The sequence below is a fragment of the Alnus glutinosa genome, chromosome 13 (assembly GCF_958979055.1).
Source record: "Alnus glutinosa chromosome 13, dhAlnGlut1.1, whole genome shotgun sequence".
In the NCBI taxonomy this organism is placed as follows: Eukaryota; Viridiplantae; Streptophyta; class Magnoliopsida; order Fagales; family Betulaceae; genus Alnus; species Alnus glutinosa.
In genome coordinates, this window is record NC_084898.1 from 13825234 (window position 1) to 13843118 (window position 17885).

The window sequence follows — 17885 nt, forward strand, 5'->3', positions numbered from 1 at the left end:
AACTACAAAATAGGAGTCAAAACAAAATAACATTCTAAAAGTCAAAAGGCGACAACATTAAATGTTAACTTTATTATTATTTTTTTTTTAAGGGAAGATAAATCTTTCATTAACCAAAAAAAAGGATACAGACCAAGCCACCGTATAGGTGTATACTAGACACCCCCAAACAGGAGAATACCCCACCAGAGCCAAAAAATTCAGACCAATACAGGTAGTACTGCTACAAATACAAACTTTGAAAAAAAAAATGATGCATTTACGGTGATATAAACCTTTGCTTTAATAGGGAATCGGTCACAGATTCTGGGCTGAAAGCAATAACTAGATTGATCAGCATAGAGCAAACTGCCAAAAGAACACATTAACGACCAACCCCACCAGATCAACACCTAAGGGATAAACAACTCCACCATTAGCTCAAAAGGCTAAGTGGAAACAACAACATGACAAACAAAAATAAAAACAACTACAATTGCAAAAGTCGGACCATTTCTCTCACTTCCCACAACTACAAAACAGTTTGATGCACGTTCTGGGACTCCAATAAAATCGCCCCCAATGATTCCTGAGTCGTTCCAAGAAAATCGCCCCTAATCCGCACCCAAAAAATCGCCCACAAACAAGCAAAGTCGGTCCGCAATTAGTGCCTCACGTCGCCCCTATTGCGAAAAAAACGGGTGAAAACAAAAATGCTGAAACCGCCAATCCCCTCTCCCCTAAACCGTCTTTCCGGTGCAAAATCCCTAGGCCATCACTGCTACAAAACAACCATAAATAGCATCTTAAATGCATCTCTTCAACTGGCACGACAATTTTCTATTTAGCTATAGTTAAGATTTATTAGAGCATTTTTAGTAGCCTCACCAAATTAGTTTTTTAGTTATTTTGGTGAGCCAATTTGATGAAAACTCTTAAACATCACTCCCAGCAGCCTCACCATTTTAACCAAAAAAAATTGATGACTGAAATTACTAGTCAAATTAGACCAGACTGTTTCACTCAACAACTCTATTTCTATTTTCTCTCTCCCACGATCGCAATTCACTTTTTCATCTTTCTTCTTTCATTTTTCTCCCACCTTCACGCACAGGATACCTGAGCTCATCACCACAAGCCTGTCGTCCCCCCAGCGTCGCAGTCCAACGAGCCCACGCCAGATCCTTCCCGTCCGTCCAGTCCCACACCGGCCATCTCTCCATCAAGCCTCCTTCCTCTATTTGGATTCCTCTCCGCCCCATCTCAGTGAGCTCTCTCTCTCTCTCTCTCTCAATGTTCATATTTCTTTGCAAATCTAACCTCTGAGCACGGAGCGTCTGGGCTTACTGGGGTTAATCCAGGTGGACTTTGGCTTGGACAAGAGCTGCGTTTGGTCCTTGGAGGGTTTAGAGAGGGTGGTTGTGGATAGAGGCTTGAGTTGCTCAGATAAAGATGGGTTTTTCTGGTTTTGTTCTGTCAAATTTGGAGACACCTTTGGGGGAGATTTGGAAGAGCTGCACAAAATGGTAAATCTCCTTACTCTGTGTTGTCTGTGTGGAGAGTTGAAGATAATGGGTCTCTTAGTGTCTGAGAGATGCCCTGTAAAATGGACATCTAGAGCCGTAGACAAAGCAGTAGCCATGGCACACAGAGAGAGAGAGAGAGAGAGAGAGAGAGTTGGTTTAAGACAAATCTTCCAGTATAGATGTTTTTCAGGATATTTTTGTAAACCTTATTTGAATCCAACTAATGACCCTAAAAACTGAGAATGTTCAAAAGAAAAAAAGAAAGAAAGATTAAGTTGATAGAAAAAAAAATTGGGTTATAGATCCACCCCGAAGGGTGGGTTTTAAATAGATAAATAAAAAAAAAAAATTGAAAAATTATTATTTAAATAGAAATTCCATTTGACTAGTAAAATTTGGTGAGGCTGCTGGGAGAATTTTAATAAAGTGGCTCACCAGAATAGAAAAAAGTGATTTTTAGCTATTTTGGTGAGTAAAATTTGGTGAGTTACTTTGGCATATTTATTAGTAGTTGATGAGTTACTTTGGCATATTTATGAATGTAAAAATTACTTCCATACATAAAAAATACAAAGACGTGTTATTTATAAAAATTACTTCCATACATAAAAAATAATAATTAATATTTGGTGTTGGTTTCATATATACTTGTAGAGTGAGTTCTACATGTATGAATTGCATACCAAATATGAATGTACTTACAAAATATATACAATAAAAATGCCAAACCAAAAAGGAATTAGATAACTCTTGTTATCCACTAGAAATCATACAACCATAAGTTGTGTAAAAGCTAATGCCGGGTGAGGGGACAACGGAGACAACGGAGGGACGTTGAAAACGCTTTTAACATCACCGTCCCACACCGACGTCCAACTAGACGGCGTCAACGGCATATCCCTCGTACAACTACGCGTGCCCTGCTGAGAGTACTCCCTCGACCTCTCCTTCTTCACCACCACCACCATCTCCTTCGTTGCTTCATCCTCCTCACGGCGCCGTTTTCTCTCGCCGGACGCGGAGCCCGTTCCCGACTTCCCGGCTTCGAGTGGGAAGTTGAGGATGGCTTTCGAGCCGCGGAGCTTGAACGCGGCTCGGTCGTAGGCCTTGGCGGCTTCTATAGCCGTGTCGAAGGTCCCCAGCCACACGCGCGAGCCGCGACGGTTGGGATCTCGGATCTCTGCCGCGTACTTGCCCCACGGCCTTCGTCGGACCCCTCTGTAGTGCCTTTTCACTTCCACACTTGGGTTTTCCGGAACGGACAGCGAAGGTTGAGGTTGGGCATTCTGGTTCCCGAATTGTATCCACTCTGTTTTGCTTTTGCTCGGGAGTGAGATCTTCAGCGCGGGTTTCTGAATCGTTGGAGACCCCGACTCGAATTTGAAGGAGTTGCTGTTGGATTGGGAGGTCGAAGTGAGATCCACTGAAGGATCAGACTTGGCTTCAAATTCGAAGAAGCTTTGGGAGACGGATTTGGGCGTAGTGAGGTCGATGATCTCTGGGTTCACTTGGAATTGGAAGAGATCGGTGGGGAAGGTGAAGTCGAAGTCGAAGAGGTCGTCGGAGGTGCTGAAAGGATCTGGGATGGCCATGGAAGAGGCGGAACTTGAAGTTCGGGAACAGAGAGAGTCGGAGAGGGATTGAGAGTGAGAGTGGGAAGCAGAAGCAGAAGCAGGGGTCCCGAGGGGAGAGAGGTCACCGAGCAAGTGAAGCTTGATAAGCTCGAGAGCGGAGGAAACTTGTTGGAATGGGGTGGCCATGAATACGTTATATGTAGGTTGTTGATCAAGGCAGGAGAAGAGAAAGAAGGTTTTTGAATGTGTGGAAGGTTTGAGAGTGGAAAGAAATATATATAGAGGAGAGGAATTCCGGAATGTCAAAAAGGAGAAAAACTTTGGGTTTCACCGTTTCACACCCACCTTCGGCGTTGGAAGGGCGAAGCATCGTCTAGAACCAAACTTTGCTGCTTTCTTTGTTGTTTCTATTTGACCCTCCCTCGTGTTTTTTCCTAAACCGTTAATATTAAAATAATTCGTAGTGGTTGAGAAATGTCAAATGAGCATGAGAATGAGCCAAAGAAGGGCTTAAGATTTGGTCATGCCTAATTAATTTAACAAAATTTGTCCGAATTGAGTTTAAGCAAACTAAGTCAAACCAAGTTCACGAGAAACCGGACTCCAATAACCCCAATGACTTTTGAACTTGATGTATATTTGTGATTCCATTACAACAAATTAATTGGACTATAGTAGGTCGGAAGATTTTGGGTAATATTAATTGTCTTTTGCCAATCTACAAAAGGCAATATACTCACCTTTTGTCATCTATCATAAATGGATTTCGCTGTAATATGATTCGCGGCCTTATTTGGTAAGGGAGTGTGAGTTGAAGGTAGTAGTAAGAAGTGATAGATATGATATAAAGTAAAGTAAAAAAAAAATAAAAAATAAAAAATAATAAAAAAATAAAAAAATAATTTGTATGAAAAATGTGAACAAGTTTTGTATTTTAATGAATTTTTTTATTTATTTAAATAGTAAAAAAAAATATTATTGATGTGATATAAAGTTAGAATGTTTTGAAGTTGATTGTTTTTGGAAAAAGTAAAGAGAATTTTGAATTTTCTCTCCCTTGCCAAACAAGCCCACAATATTTATATTTGGATGAGTAATATGAGAGATTTTATATAAAATTCATCGATTTGAATAGGTGGTCGAACAATTTAAAATTTATTTACAAATCGAGGTCTCATATAGGGTCTTTCACATTATTCGTCCAAATTGCTAACAATTCAAATAGAATAGGTTGCATATGAAGTCTTTCACATTATCTACTTAAATTGCTAGTAATTGAAAGAACCATTTGACAAATATAAGAATGGGTTATTTGAGCACTAGTCCGAGCTAAACTTTATAATCCCACGTCCATTATTTCATAATAAGGACAACCAATCTTTATGCGCCAATTATTATTACAAGATAACCAAATCGTCAGCAACATTCATTTACTTAAGATGATACTTTTCGAAGATTGTTTATAGTATTCAAAGAACCCATTCTAAAAATAGTAACATCGTTAATAATAATGACCAAGTCCCATATGAAATTTCTTTCGATATTTGTTCAAATTACTAACAATTCAATAAATAGTTGTTGGGAATCCTATCGTATTGAGAAACCTTGTCAAAATCATTGAAAGAAGAATTTAATAGTTTTCAAAATTAAAATTCGAAGTCAACGCACTTAACAATATACATATAGTCAATATTAGCACTTTTTTTAAAAAAATAAAGCGAAATTATGTCTTTATCTATATCGTAAAATATATAAGCTTTAAATTTTGGCCATAAAATAATGAATGCCAATTTCATTTGAAATGACAAGTATCACTATCTGTTAAATTTGATAGATAGGGTTTTGGAAAAGCAAGCCCTCAATAATTGGTGAGGAGTTGGTCCAATCCACGTGGTCGTTCAACACTTAAAGCACACTCAATAATTGAGAGAGTCTTGGATGACAAGGCATGGCTAATTGGTCAATTCATAACAGAAGGAGCTCCATGGTCACAATTTTGAAATCATCAAAACTACAAAATAGGAGTCAAAATAAAATATCATATAAAAGTCAAAGACGCCATTTTTATTCGAGATTCTTTCAAATTATTTGTCCGAATTTAAGATAATTCGAGCAAATAATTGTAAAAAATCATTTATGAGACCTACCTAATCAAATACAAATTGAGCTCCTTAATCACTTATCCGATCAGGTGGATCCTATAAGTAGTCTCTCATAATCACATACCCGAATTATCTCAAATTCGAACAAAAAATTTGAGGTAAACACGACAACTTTAAATGTTATCTTAAAATAATTAACCGGCACGACAATTTGCTAGGTCATACATTGATACACAAATTGAAGAATTCTAAGCAATTTAATCTTAAAATAATTGTTGAGATTTGAACGAATTAATTTATTTATCTTATGAATTCTAGCATATTATTATATATAGATGATGATTGGAGTCTATCTGGACCACACTATGAAATACTGTACGGAGCTGGGAAAGTCAAGAATCTTAAAACCCTCGATCTATGCAAATTGCAATCGAATCTAAATCAACACATAATGTTCATTAGAAAAATGCCGTTAAGAGCTTTTTGGTCTGTTCATCTCCCAACATTTTGGCTTGACGTGCATGCATGGGACATTCAATTAGTTTGCTTCTTTCTTTTCTTTTTTTTTCTTAATTTTTTAAAAATACTGAACAAGATAATAAAAAGAATGCTTGGAGATGGACGAACCACGCCACGGCCAGACACATTCAAGTCCGCTTTTATTTATTTATTTTTTTAAAAAAATGAAAAAAATGAAAACAAATAACGAAGAAAATGGTAGAAACTGCTGAAAACTAGAGAACAAAAACAATTGAGAGATTGACTGACCAGAACGCTGAATAGCATTTTAATTTCTATTCACAATCCACCACCACCCGGCCGGCCAACCCCCACCATCTCTGCAAACTGCTACCATCCAACATTTTATTTTATTTTTCTTGAACAGCTAGGGTTAGCTAGAGTGTGCATGCAATTTTTATTTTTTATTATTATTTTGTTTTCAGAAAGTTTAATTAATTAGCTGGTTTGTGCGCTGTGTGTCTCTTGAGAAGCCACCAAACGATGTTTAATTAGAATGCGATGACTTCAAAGTTTTTTCAGTCAACTTCGAACCATGTGCATGCATGCGGCATGCCTTTGTCCTCTTGTTTGAACAACGAGGATAAGGCAAAAATATAAAAATATCCTATGAACGAACACTCAGATTTTAGAATAGCTTCTTAAATATTTAAGTATATTAATATGATTCAAATTATCAAAGTGTGCCGAAATGTCATTTTTGTCAAAATATTCCTATAATACATCTGAAAAATAAATACTCCCTTGTGTGTGCGCGTGATCGACCAATAAACCAAAGTATAAAATGCAGAAAATAAAGAACATAGATATTTTGGTGACGAAATGAAAACTTTTTGTACCAAAGAGAAAAATCACTCTGATGCAGTCAAACTCAGGCAATCCATTATTTAGAAGAAAAAGTTAGTTACAAAGCAGTCATATTCACATACCCTGATGCAGTAGTCGTACCTTTAACTCTGATACTTACCTATACGTGAACGCATTTCAATCAGACCTCCTGTTTGAAGAGTTCTTCAGTAGATTCCTTTAACTTAGAGCTCCTCTCTAAATTAGACTTCAATAGCTAGTTTGATTAAATCACATAATAAAAACTCTAAGAGAGCTAACACATCTAACAGTTTCTGCCTAAACACCATATCTTAGAACACATGAATTCAATACTGAATTCTTACAAAATACCAGCCTAGGAGTCCCTTTAAATAGGGTTTAGAAAACCTAATTTGACAACAAACTCGATTTCCCTAGGCGGCGTCCGAATAAGACATTGGGCGTCCGGACGGTAAGCAACAATTCTTCATAAGTTGCTGAAGCACATTCGGACGGCTTGCCCTAGCGTCCGGACGGTTGTGTAGAACACCTCCATTGTTCGCAGCTACATCATTTGCATCCTGACACTTAAGCGAACATGTGCTCTCTGTGGGTCGCATCTGCTGGGCGTCCGGACGGCTATGCGAACACCAAGTCCCTGTGGTTTGCGTCTGATACGTTGTTTAGACAGGATGAAACACTAGCTGGCATTCGGACGCTTCCTTTGGGCCGTCTGGATGGTCACAAGGAAAAATCGACTTTGACATCTGTAAAGTTGCCAGAATCTTTCATTTCATGAGAAGTATATTGCAGATCTTGTCTTGTATAATTCTTTCCATGCTAGAATAAATATTTTGCAAAAATATCTTAAATAGACTTTGAATTATGGTGTCCCTGAAAAGTCAGTGTCTAGAAAAGAAAGTATTTTTGTCTACCAGAATGTAGCTAATAAAACCAATTTGGACATTCTGGGACAAAAACAAATAACCGGTCCCAAAATAAAAATTACTCCCCATTTTTGTCTCAAAAGAACAAAGGGTAAAAAAAAGAGTAATAAACTCACAAATAAACATCCAAAATAAATTTGGGAATGTACCATACAGTCATAAGACAAAGTTTATCAAAACATATGTAAAAAATAAGTGATGCAGCACTTAATCTTCATCTTCTTCTTCGTCATCTGGCTCCACATAACGTAGACAAGATTCTATGTTGAGATTTACCTACTCCACCCTTGCTTCCAACACTCGGAAACGCTCCTCAAAGGCTCGAAAACCTGTGGTCAAACGCTCATCAAAGCACTGAAAACTTGTAGTCATCTGAGCAGAGAGCCTGGAATACATCTCCTCAAAATTAGCAGGAGGAGTAGCAGCTTGAGAGGAAGAAGCTGCTGAAGGCCTTGGCTGAACAGGTGGAGCTGGTGGAGCGCGCTCTGTAGGATCCACATGCCTCGGAAGCTAGGTATTGGACTTCATCACTGTGTGCTTCCCAAAAGGTCCTACGGGTTTCGATTCAGGCTCCCATGAAGAATTATTAAGCACAAAAAGCTGAATGATCCTGGTCACTAAGCAGCCATATGGAACACCCACTTGACTGTCACTCTGCATTTCAATCATCGTCATCACTATATGTTTGCACATGCAAAAAGAAAAACCCTGGATGATTGCATAGAGGAATCTGGCCCTACAAATAGTAAGAGTGCTATGTCTGACAAGGGGCCACAGATTATGCAAAACTATTTGTGCTAGAAGACGGTATGGAGAATCCAGCCAACCAATTTCTTGCATATCCTCTTCCAAAACATAATGTCCCTAAGAATCAAAGCATATCCGTAGGTGTCCAATGGAAGGGGGGTCCATTGAATCTGGGAAGGAAATCCCTAAGTTTGAAGTCACAGGGATCTGAGTGATAACACTGATAAGAGTAGCATCAACTCTGATGTCTACATCAAGCACAGTGGTCTTCAGAATAAGACAGTTTTGAGAAACCTCAACAACCTCCATGTTGGCATAGAATTCTCGCACAAGGCGCGGATAGACCTTGTTGGAGGTGAACATGGACAACCATCTTTTTTCCCGAAAGATCTCATAAATGAACAAGAAGGGGGCAACCATGACATCATGTCGGTTAACAGCTCGTTCCCTAATCACTGTCCTGTTCTCAAATCTGGCCATGGCAGACACTAATGAGGTTGGTTATGGGATCCACTAGTAGACATTTTTCTGAAACATATATATAAAAAAAAGGTCCCAGATAATATCACAGAATCAAGGAAAGATTAGTCTTAATTAATTTCAGAAAAATTTTGGTATTACAACAGCTAAAAAATTGAATGCCCAAAAATTTACATAATAGCAGATAAACATTTAAATGCTAAAATAAATTCCCAACCTCAGCACACAAGAAGAATATTTTCCATGCAGAAATAATTTAATGCAAATATCTCAAAATATTCCAATAATCCTTAAAACCCTATATTCTAGAAAATATTAACCCAAATATAGGTGAAATAGAGTTAAGGGGCATACCTGGAATTAACAAGAGAAAGAGATAATGTGGAAAATGTCAAAAAGTACCCAAAATCTCGAGAGAAGACGAGAGAAAATAAAAATAAAAATATGAAGTCATAAACAGGTATGCGGCAAGCGGCACAAAGAGAGAGAGATAAAACCATAAGGTCAAGCATCCGAACGATGAACTTAGTCGTCCGGACGACAATCTGTCAAACTGACATTTTGTGCATGTCTGGACGTTTAGCCACAGTCGTCCAGAAACTCCACACAGAAAAACTGAAAATAGGAAAAAATAGCAGACAATCAAAATTTTTCCTAAAGTTAGCTTCGAAACACACATGTATTTAAAATTAATAACACATTCAAATAGCACATCAAAAATATGCAAACATATAATTTAAAGTCAAGTAATTTATGAGCCAAAAATTCTCTACAGATGGAAAATTTAAATATTTTACTCAACTCATGCTATACGTGTCGAGTGTGAAAGCTTTCTTAGTAAGGCATGATGTTCATTGATAAGGTTTAAAACAACTGAATTTTCTTAATGAGAGAAAATTTATTGTTTAATTAGCCAAAAGTTAAAACTTATCTTTAGTAGGGCCTATCCACCCTCATCTAATATACTCCCCCTAAGAAGCAACACTTTTTTTTTTTTACTTAGTCCGTTAGTGATCGTTTCTTTCCGCAATGAATTGATCACTGACTCTTTCTATAGTGACATGTGTAAGAAATTATTTATTAGTATATTCAGTAGTGGATCTTTTTGATATCCATATATTCTGAGAATTTATTTGCTTTTTAATATTTGTGCTGCAATCTAAAAAGAATGCCATAATTTTTAGGTTCTAGGTTCAACTAGTGAGTTGGTCAATTTGACCATCTAGGCAAAAATTTATCTCTTAATAAAATCTTCAGTGTCAAAAACCAAAAATAAAAGAATTTAACTTAAGGAAGCTTTGGATAGTGCACAGATTCATCGCATGAGAGGAATAAACTATCTAACTTTAAGGTGCAACAGAGAAACTAAGCAGATATCAGACTATAAATCTCAACTATATATAAGTTTCATCAATACTCAATGGCTGAGATGTCAGGTGAAAATACATGAAATATCTGAAAAGCGAAATAAAAGAAAAAAAAAAAAAAACTTTTGTACTGCATCTCCATTTTATTTTTTATTGCTGAAAAATTTAAACAAATAAAAACAACAAAAACAAGCTTTCAGAGAAAAAGATAAAATCTAATTCTAGCATGTAAAGTAAAACAAACATGTCCTCAGAAAGAGGTTTAAGATTACCAAAACAGAAAAGCAGCCGCCCGACGTGTTTTTTTTGTAATCCTCATGAATACCTTCAGAAAAATTCTCTAAAGAGAGCTAGAGAATAATGAGAATAGGGTTCCAAGCAAAAGATGCAAAGCATAAGCAAAATATAGCACTGAAAAGTAAGATGCAATGCAAAGATCAGACATGCTCTAGGATAAGAACCATGATCCTAGGCATGCCAAGTACTCACCAACTAGGTGAGTTCACTGCCCTTCAAGGGATGAATGATCTCATACTTTCTTACCCATACCTTCTTACCCTTCGGAGCAGGGTTGTGGGCCTTGTCCATCTTGTCTAATCTGCTTAGGACATTCTGCATCATGCTTAATAACTCCTCATAAAGGTGGTTATTATTGGGCTCATGGGGCTTTATTTTATTTTATTTTTTTTTATAAGAAAATAGCTTTTTTATTAAACTTTTTATTTTAGTTTTTAAGAGAATAATAGTATAATAGGAATATTTTGATAAAAGTTAAATTTTTTGGCACGCTTTGGTAGTTTGAAGGGTCACATTAGTGCACTTAGAAATGCATGAGCTATTCTAAAATCAGTTTTTAGTTAGGGGGCTTCTTTTTTTTTTTTTTTTTATTTTATATATATATATATATATATATATTTTTACCCTAAAATTAATTAATTAAAAGATGGATGTGACAGTTAGGATGAAAATGATCAACTGTAGATAACCAAATGTTTTAAATTACAGAAAACGAAGTTTCTCTGCCCAATTTAGAGCATTCCCAATGGGTTAACTATTTACAACTTTAAGGTAGAATAGCTAAGTAAAAGCTCAAAAACTTCCTCCATCCGATTATGTATTCTAAATGCAAAATAGATTTTTCTTACATTCGTGAACAGTGCAACGCCTTTTATTGTTTCTTTTAGCTTTCTTCTTCTTTCTCTCGTGTGTCTCCGTCTCTCTCTCTCTCTCTCTCTCTCTCTCTCTCAAGGTGCGGCCAAACGTGTGACGAGTGAGCGTTCCCTAGAACCTAAAGGCAATCCCTAGAGAGTGACAACCTCGTTGTCGATGGAGTCCTTGATCCTCCAACTCCACGAGATCTCGGCCGTGAAGTTTGATAACTTCAAGCTCAAGTCCAGCATCTCCTCCCCCATCTACATCGACCTCCACCTCATCGTCTCTTACCCCTCCCTCTTCTCCCAAATCTTAATCTCCTCCCTCCCCACCTCCACCTGCTAGTACGTCGTTTGCGGCGTCCCCTACATCGCACTCCCCATTGCTACCTGCGTCTCCATTTCCCACAGTACCCCCATGCTCATGTGCCGCAAGGAGGTCAAGGATTATGGAACTTCTAGATCCATTGAGGGCACTTTTGTGAAGGATCAAACCTGCCTTATTATCGAGGACCTTGTCACCAGCGGCACGTCTGTGCTCGAGACCGCTGAGCCGCTACTCACCGCGGGGTTGAGGGTCGAAGACACCGTCATCTTGATCGAAATGATAGTTGATGGGATTGTACAGTGAGAAGGTGGTTTGGTTGAGGCTTCTGGGTTGAGGCTTTTCGGTTTGGGTTAATTTCTTGAGTTTTGGTTAATTTTTGGGTAAATTTTCAGTGATTTTTAATTTTGGGAGTATCTTGATTTTTGTTTGTTTATGAAATTTTGGTAGATGGCTGAATGGGTTCTGCAGATCTTGGAAGATCTTGAGTTGATCTTGTTTTTCTACAGTTTAATTGTACAGAAGTGTTGTATGCTGATGATTTTCCTGCACTTATACCAATTTCATTAAACTGAAGAATCTTTGTAAAGTTTTATTTGTTAGTAAAATAAATTTATTCATCGATTTGGTGTTCCAGTTTGTTTTGGTGCAGTCTCTTCATGTTACTGGCAGATGGTGGTGGCAGATAGAGGGTTTTATTTGGTGTTTTTGATGAAGATGTGTTTTTAATTAAAATAAGTAAAAAATAAAAATGATTATTTTTAAAAAAAAAATAGAGAAGAAGTTTAGATAAGTTGATGGATGAAGGTATTGAAAAGTGGTTAGCTAAACTAATAAAAGTGGGTTTTGATTAGCTATTTTGTCTAAGGATTTACATAAGTCATTGGAAATGCTCTTATAAGGCTGGCTAGATGGAGGTAAAAGTAAATGTGATCCAAAATGATAATATTACTCTTTAAATAAAAAATTAAAAATAATAATAATAAATTAAGTCATGGGTGTCCCTAGACCTACGATCTTGCCGTGGGTCACCCCAGACTCGACCTGGCCGTAGGTCACCTCTATGGTTTGAATTTAAGGACATAAATGTATTTTCCCACATTTAATTTATAGAGGATGTAATGAATATTGTGTGCATTTGCAGTCAAAATTAATAAAAAATATTAATGGCAAAGGGTTAAGTGAAAGGACTTTGTAGTTTTTGGGGTACATTGCAACTTTTTGAAGTTTAAAAGGGAAGAACAATGCAAATTGAGTGGTAGTTTGAAGAAGATAAATATAATTTTTCCAATAAACTACATGACCTTAAATATGATTATAATGAAGAAAGCACTGTATTGCTAGAATCTATTGTCCTTCATACACTTAGAGCTGTAATCGAGTCGAATCGAATATTGAATGTTCAAGTTCGGTTCATTTAATTTTTTGTTTTAGAACACGAGTCTCGAGCTTGTTCATGAGCTACTTAATTCACTTGTACATTCCATATATAAAATAAATATCATAATTGTTTAATTTATTTATTTATTTTTATTTTTGTAAATACATACTAATTATTTGCTATTTAACTATAGTTAAGATTTATTATTTGAGTAATTAAATAAATTAACTCAAATATACACACAAAATACATACATATATTTATAAGAATACTCATAATTATAATAATTCAAATTATATCCATTACATTACAAAGATAATTCATTTTTATCTTTTTAAATACTTACCATGTTCTTGTTACAAATATTTTTAAAAAAAACTTATTTAATATTAAAATAAAATTATACAAGTCGAGTTTATACATGTGGAGCACGTTTAAAATAATAGGTAGTGGTTGAGAAATGAGCATGAGAAAGAGCCAAATAGCCAACCGTGATATTATCGTTTTGTTAAATTAATGAGGCATGACCAAATCTTAGGCCCTACTACTTTGGCTCATTCTCAACCACTACGTATTATTTTAATATTAATCCCCATTCATTTTAAGAGAACTGTTTTTTTGTGTATATCCCATCCCCGCAAAGCTATCAGCAGGAAAAAAACAAGCTTCAAAATACAAACAAGGAGGAAAGAAGAGATGCTCCAATACCAGCCGTCCATGATGCCAAGTTTGACTTGGAACAAAGACAATCGGAGGGTGATAAAAGTAGTATACACGTAGTCCTTAGATCCAGGAGAGCAAAGTTTGCTTCTAGACGATGCTTCGCCCTTGCAACGCCGAAGGTGGGTGCGAAGCCCAAGTCTTTCTTCTTTTGGACATTCCGGCTGCGGCTCTATATATATTTCCTTCCACTCTCAAACCTTCCACACATTCAAAAAAAAAACCTTCTTTCTCTTCTCCTGCCTTGATCAACAACCTACACATAACGTATTCATGGCCACCCCATTCCAACAAGTTTCCTCCGCTCTCGAGCTTATCAAGCTTCACTTGCTCGGTGACCTCTCTCCCCTCGGGACCCCTGCTTCTGCTTCTGCTTCCCACTCTCACTCTCAATCCCTCTCAGACTCTCTCTGTTCCCGAACTTCAAGTTCCGCCTCTTCCACGGCCATCCCAGATCCTTTCAGCACCTCCGACGACCTCTTCGACTTCGACTTCACCTTCCCCACCGATTTCTTCCAATTCCAAGTGAACCCAGAAATCATCGACCTCACTACGCCCAAATCCCTCTCCCAAAGCTTCTTTGAATCTGAAGCCAAATCTGATCCTTCAGTGGATCTCACTTCGACCTCCCAATCCAACAGCAACTCCTTCGAATTCGAGTCGGGGTCTCCAACGATTCAGAAACCCGCGCTGAAGATCTCACTCCCGAGCAAAAGCAAAACAGAGTGGATACAATTCGGGAACCAGAATGCCCAACCTCAACCTTCGCTGTCCGTTCCGGAAAACCCAAGTGTGGAAGTGAAAAGGCACTACAGAGGGGTCCGACGAAGGCCGTGGGGCAAGTACGCGGCGGAGATCCGAGATCCCAACCGTCGCGGCTCTCGCGTGTGGCTGGGGACCTTCGACACAGCTATAGAAGCCGCCAAGGCCTACGACGGAGCCGCGTTCAAGCTACGCGGCTCGAAAGCCATCCTCAACTTCCCACTCGAAGCCGGGAAGTCGGAAACGGGCGCCACGTCCAGCGAGAGGAAACGGCGTCGTGAGGAGGATGAAGCAGCAAAGGAAATGGTGGTGGTGGTGAAGAAGGAGAGGTCGAGGGAGTACTCCAAGCAGGACACCGGTAGTTGTACGAGGGATATGCCGTTGACGCCGTCGAGTTGGACGTCGGTGTGGGACGGTGATGTTAAAGGCGTTTTCAACGTTCCTCCGTTGTCCCCGTTATCCCCTCACCCGGCGTTAGGTTTTCCGCAGCTCATGGTTGTATGATTTCGGGTTTTCGTTTTGTTTTTAGGGATGGATGTATGTATGTATGTATGTGACTAATTTTTTCATTCATAACTTCCGGTTTTTTTCTACTTAATCGATTCTCTTTCTGCGTTGTTAATTGTTATTATCATATTTGTTCTCATAAAAAGAGGCAAACTTTTGAGAAGACAGTCACGTACGCTCTATTCATTCTATCTCACTCATCCCACGTGTCTTTTTTTTTTTTTTTTTTTTTTTTTAGGGAAAGAAAAACCTTTTCATTGAGATTAAATAGCATTACAACAACGGTCACCACAAAGGTGAAGCATAATCAGACACCCAAGGTGTACAAACATCTCAATGCAATACAGACAGTTGCTACTAAATAAACCCAGCCAACAGAATGATGCCTCTGCATTGACATACACTTTTACTTGAACAGGGAGTCGGTCACACATTCTGGGCGACTGCCAATGACTAGATTAATATACGAACAAAGCAAACTGTCCAAAGAAACACTAAACTATAACAAAACAGGAAAAACTCAACGGAGGAAACTGTCTGCCGGAAAAGCCACCGCCTGTGGTGCACGCGCCGACACCAGAAACATGCCCATCAACCCTGAAACGCCAAAAGCCTCCGATCATCACCAAAACCACCATTCACGGCGAAAAAACACGGTTTGCAGCCCTCACGCGCGATCCAAACCGAAAACCACCCAGGCGCGTGAAGGCCACGCGCCGATCACCGAGAGACCGCACAACCGTGGAGAGCGCCTGGAGCACCAGAGACTGATGACGAACATAGCTACCGGGCGCGTGTCCACCAGAAGACGGCGAAAACTTGTAGATCTGGCCCCCAAAAATCTGACAGTGATCAACACAACCACAATCTCCGCCATTGACACGCCATGGGTGACTAGTCCCCACCGACACCTTCACCCGAGAGCTCTCCTGCCTATACAAACTAAAACCAGAAAACCTAACCACCCTCTGGATTCACACCGAGGCGACTAAAACTTCCACAACCCTAATGGTCGGAAGATTCAACAAACAACAAAAGAACCATCTTAGCTACTAAGACTAAGATGGCCAGCGACAAAAAACCCCAGGGAGGAGGAAGGCGTGAGAGCCTCCCTCCCCCAAAACAAAGACAAACTGCCGGCTCTCTCTCTCTCACTAGAAAACGGGAGCTTCTCTCACTAGAAAACGGATTATCCCACGTGTCTTAGGGTGCATTTGAAATTATAATTTTGTAAATAAAATGTATAATTTTAAATTAAATCGCAGAAAAGATCTAAAATTATTTTTTTCAAATCGCAGGTAACGAAGTGCTTTCTTGAAAACGTAGAATTTTAAATGCTAACTTGTAATTTTTTAAAAGCCAAATTGTGATTTTGCAAATGCTTAACTGCATTTCTATAAATTATTTTTTTCAAATCAAATATTTTAAAATCGCAAACCCTAACGAACGCTGCCTCAAATCAAAAAGTCATGGGCGGTAGAGTAAAAATAGTTTGGACTCTTTCTTTCTTTGTTCTTCTCACCGGAAAATCTCTCTCCTTTTTACTTGAAAAGCTCTCTCTCTCTCTCGACGAAAACGCTGTGTCTGCCGGATCTTGCCGGAAATGCTTTGAAGATTCTTGCTTTAAACCTGCAATCAATACAACTCCTAAGACAGAGATACTGGCCGGCTGTATCATAGTTGGTGCATGCCTCTCCAAAAGAATCCATACAATCAGATTTCAAACATGTCCAAAAATGCTCAGATAATCCACATTCATTACAAAATTTGACATTTGGCCACAAGGCTAATTTTGAGAAGTTGTCAATCCAAGTAAATCATTTATACAAGTTTAGAGAAAAAAAAAAAGAAAAAAAAAGGGGGGGTATATCGATCAAATATATGAATGGTAAATAAAAGTTTGGCTGATTACAACAGAAGCTTCTAACCAAAGTATTTCTATGCTAGCTAGTAAGATTCGGCAAGAGAGAGAGAGAGATCCGGTGATCGAGAGAGAAGAACCAAGGTGGCAGCCACCTCCAAAACATCCATTTTCAGTTTTTATTTTTTTAAAATATAAAATATAAAATTTAAAGTTTATAAATTTATAATATAATAAAAAATATATATTTTAAGATGATGTGGCGAAATAATGACGTGGCATTAACAGAAGCTATGAAAATGGACGGAAAAGTGACAGAATGACTGATTTCAAACTAACAAACAAAATAATAAAAGGACCTTCATGTTGGACACGTGTCACTTACAATTAATATTAAAAATTAATTATAAAATATATATAAATTATGGTCGGTTTAAGTTTTGGAGAACTAAAGAATTAAGTTTGAACATGAAATTATGATCGGTTTAAGTTTGAGTACAATCGAAGCTCAATAGCAAAGAAAACTTTTAAGCTTGATGACTCGATACAAGGTCCATTGACTAGTTGACCTGAGTATAGCCACAAGACATCACGTGGCGTGGGAAAAAAAATTCTAGACGGTTTCAATTTTGAAACCGTCCATAAAATTCTAAACGGTTTTAATTAAACCATCTAGAAATGAAAATTTATAGACCCTAGCCCCCACCTCCACATACATGACCACTTAGGTTTTTTATAGTGTATGTAGGTAAAGTCTAATAGGGATAATAATCAGCTTGAAAAGGGACTTAGAGGGAAAATAAAATAAGCTTCAATAGGCTTAGAACACTTGTCATTTGATGCCTTGTTTTAGGTTACTATTATATGCATTTAATTCCACTAAATAATAGTAATTGCAATCTAGTATTTATTTTGATTAATCAAATCTCCGAATGACTTCTTATAAGTGCATTTGACCCCTCTATGAAATTATATTTAGTCGATTAAAATCAAAAATTAACTGTCACTTTAATTCTTTACCTCTTAATCCTTGATTATGCAATTTAATCTCTTAATTATTATTGTACTTTTGAAATCACATTTCATTTAGTACATTTAGTTTTAGTAACTCCTTATTAAAACATTCTCAT

At 37.7% G+C, this 17885-nt stretch overlaps 2 protein-coding genes across 2 annotated transcripts; one reads left to right on the forward strand and one right to left on the reverse strand.

The window, feature by feature from the left end:
- Positions 1 to 2066: 2066 nt before the first annotated feature.
- Positions 2067 to 3341, reverse strand: LOC133854308 (ethylene-responsive transcription factor 5-like). The gene has a single exon (XM_062290443.1). It carries the CDS (start codon positions 3263 to 3265, stop codon positions 2273 to 2275), a length of 993 nt encoding a protein of 330 aa, XP_062146427.1. The 5' UTR covers positions 3266 to 3341; the 3' UTR covers positions 2067 to 2272.
- A 10486-nt stretch (positions 3342 to 13827) lies between these two features.
- Positions 13828 to 14985, forward strand: LOC133854199 (ethylene-responsive transcription factor 5-like). The gene has a single exon (XM_062290284.1). The coding sequence runs from the start codon at positions 13899 to 13901 to the stop codon at positions 14889 to 14891; it is 993 nt and encodes a 330-aa protein (XP_062146268.1). The 5' UTR covers positions 13828 to 13898; the 3' UTR covers positions 14892 to 14985.
- The last annotated feature ends 2900 nt before the right edge of the window (positions 14986 to 17885 follow it).